A 9,835-nucleotide genomic window follows, 5' to 3' on the forward strand; every position below is an offset into this window, starting at 1 on the left:
ATGAGGGCCCCACCCTCCTGACCTCAGTTAAAACTAATCACCTCCCAAAGGCCCAACCTCCAAATACTATCACATTGGGGGTTAGGGCTTCAACATATGAATCTTTTTTTTTTTTTTGCCTTTTTCGTGACCGGCACTCAGCCAGGCCGGTCCTATATAGGATCCGAACCCGCGGCGGGAGCGTCGCCGCGCTCCCAGCGCCGCACTCTCCCGAGTGCGCCATGGGCTCGGCCCATATGAATCTTTTTTTGGTGAGAGGACATAAACATTCAATCATAGCTGAGGGAATTAAGAGAGAGGTTAGGATAGGAATTCTAGTTTGTAGAAAACGTTCCCGTGATGTCATTGATACCTCTTTTTCATATGGCTGAACAGAATATGTGCTTCTTTGGAATGCTGAAGGAGATAAAGGGGATTTGGAAAATTTTATGTTTGGACCTACATGTCTGAATTGTATTTACTTCCCTGTGGGTTTCAAAAATATCAGTGATATAGTCATATTAAAATCAGTAGTGATTTATTTTTAATTTTTATTTTTAGTTGTAAAATATATGCAATATAAAGTTTACTATAATAACCATTTTGAAGGGTACAGTTCAGTAGCTTTAAGTAGATTCCCACTGTTGTGCAAACAATTTCCCGAAGTGTTTTCATTTTGCAAAACTGAAACTCTGTATCTATGCAACAACTCCCTGTTCCTCCCTCCCCGCAACTCCTGGCAATGACCATTCTACTTTCTGTCTCTATGACTTTGATTACTCTAGATACCACATAAAGTGGAATCATTCAGTATTTCTTTTTGTGACTGGCTTATTTCATTTAGCCTAATGTCCTCAAGGCTCATCCATGTTGTAGATGGGTCAGAATTTCCATCCTTTTTTTTTAAAGATGACCGGTAAGGGGATCTTAACCCTTGACTTGGTGTTGTCAGCACCACGCTCACCCAGTAAGTGAACCGGCCATCCCTATATGGGATCCGAACCTGGGGCCTTGGTGTTATCAGCACCACACTCTCCCGAGTAAGCCACAGGTCGGCCCAGAATTTCCATCCTTTGTAAGGCTGAATAATATTTCATTGTGTGGATACACCATAGTCACTCTGCCCCTGCTACCCATGCCAGTCCCTTGAATGTTTGGTGATGTGTGTATAAATCATAAGCTATTAGATTTAGATGGGGCTTTAAAGATCTTCTAGTTCAAATTAAGAGAGAAAAAAGCTGAACCTCAGAGGGCTGCCACCTCCAAACTGTATTATTTAAACTGACACCCTGTGCCACCTAGTTAAACGTGTTGCTGTGTTTTCCTTGACAGATGAGAAGATGCTCCTGTGCAGTGTGGGCTCAGGTGAAAGGTAAAATCACTTTCTGCCTATGAATGCTGTCCTTATTTCTCCTTTGTCCAATCTGCAGCATCAAGGTTATATTAATGAGATCTCTTTTTAAAATTGTCACAAGCGATAGAAACCCACCTCATACTAGCTTAAGCAAAAGGCCGTAGCTAAAAAGGATAGAGGTGGGTGGGAGCTTATGGAATTAGACAGAGAGCTGCACCACCCGGATTCCAGAACTGGGAACTGGGACTCAGGACTCCACACCATGAGTGGGATTCCCCTTACTACCTGTCTCTTGTTTCTGCCGTCTGTTTCTAAGTGTGAGTTGGCCTCATATTCTTCTACTACAGGCCATGTGATGGGGAGAGAGGGCAGGCTGCCCCGGCTTAGCAACTTCAGTGGGAACAGAAAGTTTTGCAATTTGGGGAAAGACTCTTTCTAGGTTGAGTGATCATCCATTGGATGAATCACTGTTAACAGGAGATGGGGTACTGTGATCAGCCTGCCTTGGGTTTTGTGCTTACTCATGGCTGGTTGGGGGCAGAGCAGTGTGACTGACAGCTTCACTAGGGTTGCACTGAGAGGGGGACGATCAAGAAAAGAGGCAGAGGAAGACCTGCTGACAGACCAAAGCAAGAGCCACAGCAGTATACTACCTCCTGTCATTTGGCTGCATATCATGTGCCCACACATGTAATAAAGAAAAACATCATCACTAACAAAATGGAACTATTCTATGCACAATAAAAAAAAAAAAAAAAAAAAGGAACCCTGTGGAAGACAACTTGAAAGTGAGTCTGTTACATATTCCAGCTCCAAGACTAGTAAATCTGGTGATGCTGTGTTCCTCTTGATTAAGTCCAGATGTGCTTCTCATACTCGGTTTAGCAATCTATGACTAAATGGCAAATGTAACCATTCTGAAACCACAGTATGTAATATGAAAGGGAAAACTAGATAACCACAATAAATATTTTCATTAAAAAAGGAGGAAAAGATTAAACAATGTGCGGTGATCACGGGGTCTGTAACAATGATCATATCCTGCTGGATGGGAAAAGCAGGCATCCCCTGCCCTGTCAGCCGAATGGGTCACTTGGTCAGTCAGTTTGGGTCTGCCTGATGGGAGAGGATCCCGGTGCATTTCCTCCAGTGCCTTTCCTAAGAGGTGCAGCAAGAAGGATCTCTGCTGAGTGCTGTACAGCTTAAATCTTCTACTTCACATTGGCAGGGTTATCCAGGCAGAGGAATTGCCTTAGGGTTTGACAATCACAGGTCCTTGTTTGCCAGGCTTGGGATTTCCCTGGCAGTACAGTACATTTCTTTAAAACCATCAGGCAGCCAGCCAATGGATTTGATTCCCAGGAATTCCATTTGTTTGTAGCTAATACCAGAAATCTTGTCAAGTTTATGACCTTTGAATCTGGACCTTTTCCTTGTGGTTCATGATTCCTAGCAACAGGCTGGGGAATTATGCCCTTAGCCCACAGTATCACTTTAACCCCTTACATCCTGTCCCCTACCTAAGAGCAGCATTAAACAATAGGCTGTTGTAGTGAGGAAGTGCTAGTGTAACCTTGCTGCCCGGAGGATTCCAGTGGATGACACTTTACAATGGGGGATTTGTTACTTTGTCAGTAGAGGGTACTTTGCAGGAAATGTTTGGGAGGGGCCTGAGAATTAGGTTTCCTCCATTTTTCTGCTTCTCCCCAGTCTTATTTCCTGTCTTTTTATCACTACTCAAACCAACTTCTACAAAGGTAGAGAGGACATTGCTTTTCAGCAGGGTGAATTACCTGATCATCAGCCATCTCGGACTGTTGGTTCCGGGCAGCGAGAACCTCTTTTAAAGATGTGTGCTGTTCTGGGCCGGCCCGTGGCTCACTCAGGAGAGTGCAGTGCTGATAACACCAAGGCCACGGGTTCGGATCCCATATAGGGATGGCCGGTTTGCTCACTGGCTGAGTGTGGTGCAGACAACACCAAGCCAAGGGTTAAGATCCCCTTACTGGTCATCTTTAAAAAAAAAAAAAAAAAAAAACTGTTCTGTTTCTGTGTGCAGATGGGCCAAGCTCCCTTTCTTGTAGGAATTTAATGAAGGCCATGAGAAACAACCACATGTTCCAACATTTGGAAATTTTTCTGCCAATCCATTCCCTGAAGCTCTAGATGTGGGACTATAGTTCTCACAGGAAAAGAGGTGCTTTTATCAGAGGAATTAAGATGTGCAAGCTTCCAGACACAGAAACAATATCTTTCAGAATCTATTCCACTCAGCAACTCTTTGATATGACTGGACAGCATTCAAACTGGGTAGAAGAGCTGGCTGCAGTCATTCTGCAGTGATTAAGTTAACAGGAAGGATTTTGCTTTGAAAATATCTAAGTGGCTTTTGGCAACGTCTTTTTCTTCCCTCAATTTACGAGCCAATATTGAAGGAGAGTTTGAACCTTTGAATTCAAAGCTCTGGAAAGCTCTGGAAGATAACAGAAAACCCACGTGGAGTAGAAACTCTGAAGGCAATTCTAGCACGTATTTATCTATGTATGAAATTTACCTGTGCTGTGCGCTCATCTCTGGCAGTCTTCTTTCCCAGAAAATTTCGGAGACTGTTATTTCAGAAAGTAATTTGGAGAGAGCTGGAATGCGAATTAGTCCTGAAATTGTTCCAGTTAACTCGTGCCAAGCCTCAACCCCACCCTGGCCTTTGCCCAGTGACAAATGATGCTATTGACGTTTTGCATATTGCTCCTAAAAAGACCTTTGTAATGATTCCAAGGAAACCAGCCATCAGTTTGATGGGAGATGTGGAGCCTGCCCTTACCTGCCAGAGTCCTCCTACTCATCGGCCAAGAGTCTTTGCAATGATGTTTAACTTGGCTGGTTCTCAGTTGCCTCTTTCTGGGATCTTGGAGATCCCTTTCAGCCACAAAATACCATGAGTCTGTGATTTCTTGAGTCACAAAGCAAGGTCATTTGATATACGTGAGGTAATGATAAGCTATAGTCGGGAACGTTCTCCGGTCACAAGCATGAAGCCTCTGAGTCATTAGTGACTTCCCCTCTCCACCTTTCAGCCCGCATGTTGCACCTGGGCCCACCTGTCTGATTTTCACTTCCGTGTTCACTCCCCGAGCATCGGCCTGCCTACCTGCAGCAGGGACGCCTGGCAAAGCCTCCTTGCTCCACTCCCATCACAAGAGTTCAAGCTTCCCTCTTCACGGCAGCCTGCACACCACCACCTGACCCATTTCTAAACTACAGCCTCGATTTTATTATTTCCTCTGATCATTCTTCTGTGACCCTCCATTACTTTTTAGTCTAGCTTCCAAGGCCTCAGTCTGACACTAGTGTGCCCTTTGAATGGTATCTCTTATTCTTCTCTATTCAAATTGATGTGCCAGCTGTTGTCTGGATGCGACCCATACTTTCTCTGCTTAGTCTTTGTTCAGACAATTACTCAGTAACTTCCACCTGGTCTGCCCTATAACCTGCCTGGGAGTCTCTTGTTACAATCACACCTGTTCTTCAAGATTAAAACCAAATGCCATCTCCTCCTGGAAGCTTTTTAATTTCTGGAACTGGACAAGGTCTCCCCCTTTCCTTCTCTTTAACCATTCTGCCATACTGTAGAGCAACTGGTTTGCACTCTAGATTTCAAACCCTTGAGGGGAGAGCATTTTAAGAGCTGGAACAGTACCTGGCATGAGTTAGGTGCTCAATCAGAATGTATGGAATTGGAGAGAATGATTACCTGGAACCAGGTGATAGAGCTTAATAGGTGTAATAATTATCAAATTAAATAAGCCAGAGAAGATTTACATCAAGATATAAACGTAGTCTGTATGTACACACGTGTCTATATATATACACACACACAGTCATGTTAACCTTCACAGTTGTGGGAGAATTCTCAGACGGCTCCCCAAATTCCTGGCACTCGGTGTACACCCACCTTCTCTCACTTATTCATTCAAAGACTATTCTAGGTGTTGATGTGAAGGGATTTTGAAGATTAATTGTCCCAATTAGGGAGATTATCACATGGGCCTGACCTAATAAGCACATGAACACTTTAAATCTGGGTCTAGGGGTCAGAGACAGTGGAAGTTGGAGATTCAGAGGATGAGATGATTTTGACACAGGAAAATTCTCCGGCTAGCTTGAAGATGGAAGGGGCCACATGGCAAGGAATGCCTGTAGGAGCTGACAGTGGCCCCCAGCTGACAGCCAGTAAGAAAATAAGGTCCTTAGTCCTGCAACTGCAAGGAATGGAATTCAGTGAACCACTCAAACAAACTGGGAAGCAGATTCTTCCTCGTGAGCCTCCAGAAGAAAATGCAGGCCACCAGATACCTTGATTTTAGCCTGCCAGTCCCAGAACCTGAGTTGCCTAAATCTCCAACCCACAGAATTGTGAGCTTAATAAATGGGTTAGGAACTACCTAAGTTTATGGTAGTTTGTTAAGCTGCAATAAAAAGTCGATACAGCAGTGTTGCTGATTTCTCAAGGATTAGTTATCTCTAAGTTAGTCTTCCACTCTGATCTCTTTTGCCATCTCCTGCTCTGAAGGAAATTCAGGTGAGAAGACCCTAGACTAACAAAGAGAAATTTAACATTCTAAATAGAAGCCATGGAGCTAATTATTTGTACCATTTGGAGAACAAAATTGTTGCTTTCAGGAAATGACCATGCCTGTGTAAATTCATGAAAAAATGTCCACAGCCATAGGAAGTTCTCAAGCTGTCGAAAAGTCTGAGAATAAGAATAGGGCCCTTTAACTTCCTCTTCAGCACCTGTGATATTTCCATCAATGAAAGGGTTAAAGATAAGCCTAGAGAGGCCCCATCACGCCTCCTGAATGCTCCCCTCTTAAGGGAACCACCATGAAGACAATGGTGGGATTTAGTCCTAATGGATTTCCTCTCTCCAGGAATGAGTAACTGATCTGGGATATAACACATAATTCACTCACTTGGGTTTTAAAAAGAACATTCTACAAGTGATTCAGAAGAAAAAATAAAGCATGATTCCATGGAGTAAGATTGTGGAAGGAAGGGTAGGTAACCAGAGGGTAGCAAGGCTGTGAAAAATACAATTCTAATTGGCCAGTTGTAAATTTTCTTACTAAGGAAGTAATGGGGGAAGTCCCTAAAGAACCCATAAGCTCTCGATTAGATTGATTCATATTTTCAGAGTATGTGTGCAAAGCAGACAAAAAGACATAACCAGGAACTGTTCTGCCAGCAAGAATCATGCCTGGAACCAAAGCCCGAACGGTGCTGTGAAGAATAAAGATTATTTTTCAGTACTTATGTCTAGAGTAAGGAATAGTTAGACCTGCTGTTTAGGGTGGATCCTGCTGGTGGATGGTCAGGGGAAAATCAAGTTCCTCAACTCCTACTTTACTTCTGTTATTAGTCAGGGGATATTTGAAAGCAAGGGAAGATTTAACTATCCTATGTAGCTTAAAGTCTGTGGCCTGAATGAAGCACAATCTAGCAGGTTCACACAATTTATAAATGAGGTGGATAAACCTTTGCAAGTAAACTTTGAGACATCTTGAAGAAAAGGAGACGTGTAAGAAGACTAGAGGTGAGCAAAGAACAAGGAACTTTGCACAAAAGAGGAGCTACCAAAAGTGTAGATGATGATAACTTGAAGTCAAGGTCAGGCAAGAGTTTCAAGTGATAGCTTTTATCTTCCTGATAGAAGCAGCAGCAGCTCCCAGGAGGCAGCATGGGAGCCCAAAGAGCAGATTAGGTCGGATTGCTTTCCTTTCCTTCTTGCACAGTCACAAATTGGTCAGGGAAACATGGCAGGCATAATGTATTGTGACTTCGGGAAACATTTAACAGGGCTCTTGTGGACGATGTGGGGAAATGAGGGCTGTCTGTCAGCTTATAAACAAGCTGACAATGCTAAGTTGACAACTCATTAATAAGTGTTTTCATAATTAACATCAATAACTGATCAAATTCAGGAACATGCACAATGTGGATGTCTGTGCACAGTCATCTTCAACGTTTTCATCAATCAATGATGAAAAACAGGATAACAGTGGAGAGGAAAAAATATATGGAAAAAAACTGGTGACAAAGTTGGAAGGAATACTGGGTAGATCGGATACAACAAGCAGTGCAGGGAGGTGCCAACACCCCCCCCCATGTCTCCAGTGCCGTGTTTTCTCTTAAACCCCCCCAAAATCAAAAACAGCAAAACTAGCTAATTTAGTACCCTAAATGCATCTCAATGTTCTAATTTACATATTCTTTATTTGTAAGAGAGCACTTGATCAAAGGCTTATCGATCATCTGCAATCACGTTCTATAAGTGCTTTACCTTTTCTTAGAATTTGCTCATTTTGCTATCAGGGTATTTGTCTTTTCTTTATTAATTTGTACCACTATTTGTTAACCACTTGCCTATTATTCCAAATATTTTTACCCAGTTTGCCATTTGCCTTTTAATCTTGCTTGTGGTAGTTTTTGGTATAAGGAGTGTATGCTTTTTAATGTGGTTAACTCTCTCATTCTCTCATTTTAAGGTTTCTGTGTTAATAAATATGCTTAGAAAACTCTTACCTGCTTTAATATTAGATAAGTGTTCACTAATGTTTTCTAATTTTTTAAAATTTCAATTTAAGTCTTTACTCTGTATGGATTTAACTTTGATATATGGTATAAGCTCTAATGATCAAAATTACTTTATTCTAAATGGTTAACCAATTTTCTCAACACTAGTTATGAATAATTCATCATTTCCCCAATGATTTGAAAAAGTAACGAAACAACCATAACAACGATTAACAATAGCGAACATTGTTTATTGTTTACTCTGTGCTAGGCATTGTTAACATGTATTAACTCACTTATTTTTCACAATAACCCTAGAAGGTAGGTACTGTTGTTGTCATTGCCATGTTATTGTAGCATCCCTCAGTGTGGAAACTGAGGAAGAACCAAATTGCTCTTAAACTGGCTGTAGAAATCTGAGCTGTGGTTAACCACTCCATGCCTCAGATCCTCATCTGTAAAAGGGGAATATTAATAGTACCCAGTGTAAAGGGTGGTTAGGAGACTGAGTTAATATTTGTGAGATGCTTAGGACAGTGTCTGGCACATAGTAAATGCTAAATAAATGTTTGAAAATTAAAATGAAACCTTTGCTGTAGTCTAGAACATGATTCTCTGATTTAGTCATTTGGCCCAAATGCACGACTCGAATGGGGGTGTTTTTCAGTTTATAATTAGGAATCTCCCTGGAGTTGACCTGTGATGCTCCCCAAAGAGAACATTTTTCAGTGTTTTTACGTCAGTTTTCTTATTTTATCTTCACAGCAACCAGCCGAGCAGGGCAGGGTGGTACTATCCTTGTTGAGGTATAGGGAAAATGACAGGTGACTCTATTCAACAGAGGATATTTGTTTGCTATATTTGACTACTGGAGCTAACTATCATTTTTGGAGCCAAAATTCAAAGGATGTCAGAATGACTGCTTCCTCCATGCAAAGAAAAAGTGCCCATGAAAATCTATCAAGTGTAGTTGATTTGAAAGAAGACCAACAAAAAGCAGCCCGTTGTGTAGTAGTTTTATGCTCAGTAAGATCAGCTTTTTTCTTCTTTGTTACTTTAGTATGGTCTGGTTTTACACTTCCTTTTCAAAAATACCCTAGAACTGTGGTTTCTTGAGGGCCTACATCATCAGGGCCAGCTTGGGGCACAAAGGCACTCTGAGCATTCTTGGGATTCTTTGTTAAATGGGGCCAAGCTCTGGGTTAAGATGAAATGAGCACAGTTGGGTGTGTGCCTCCTGGGAGGGTCGTGATGTGTTGCTCTCTGAGCTCAGCATGTGGTTTTGTCCCATAGATTCGTCACTCACGCTGCAGCAGATGGTGGGTGTCGGACTGGGCTCCGTGGCCGTTGTGATCGTTCTCGCATTCCTCTCCTTCTCAGCAGTGTGGTATGTGAGACTGTCATTTTTGAGAAATGAGTGGAATGGAGGGGAGGATGGGGATGGAGTCGTGAAGAACAGCTGGGCATGAGGAGGGTCAAAGGGGTCAGGTGGAGGTTGTCCTGGGCTCAGCCGAGTGCACTCAGCAGGTGAAAGGCATGGGTAACCCTGCAGCACAGGGTAGGAAAGGGGATGCCCTCCTGGCCCAGCAAGAGGGTGGGGGCAGTGATGGCCCTCTGGCCACTCACAGAGGGGTGGCTGATCTACCATGACTGTGCGCGTGAGTGGCACATAGGGATGCACAGTGGGCAAACCCAAGTGTGTTCATTCGTTGTCTCTTCTGTTCACCTCCTCCATTTCTAGATTGCAGGTGGGTGCCGTGTGGGAAGGATGCACTCTGTTGGGACAGCTGTTCTGACAGCTCCTCAGGGGCCTGCATAGAGGCCCATGTGGCTTCCGTCTAGGGGGCATATGGGCCTGCAAATTTCTCCATTCCCAGCTTGGCCCCATTCCTGGGTTCAAGATGACGACTATCTCTATGGAATCCCCTA

The 9,835-nt window shown here is 43.0% G+C and overlaps 1 protein-coding gene across 1 annotated transcript in view; it reads left to right on the top strand.

Annotated features, from left to right (window-relative positions):
- Positions 1-9,375, top strand: part of SUSD1 (sushi domain containing 1) — a 107,782-nt gene extending 98,407 nt beyond the window's left edge. Inside the window, exons 16-17 of the mRNA XM_063081671.1 lie at positions 1,312-1,351; positions 9,200-9,375. Of these exons, the coding sequence (XP_062937741.1) occupies positions 1,312-1,351; positions 9,200-9,375 (216 nt within the window). The remainder of the gene's footprint in view (positions 1-1,311; positions 1,352-9,199) is intronic.
- Positions 9,376-9,835: the final 460 nt, after the last annotated feature.

This window comes from Cynocephalus volans, chromosome 17, assembly GCF_027409185.1.
Source record: "Cynocephalus volans isolate mCynVol1 chromosome 17, mCynVol1.pri, whole genome shotgun sequence".
In the NCBI taxonomy this organism is placed as follows: Eukaryota; Metazoa; Chordata; class Mammalia; order Dermoptera; family Cynocephalidae; genus Cynocephalus; species Cynocephalus volans.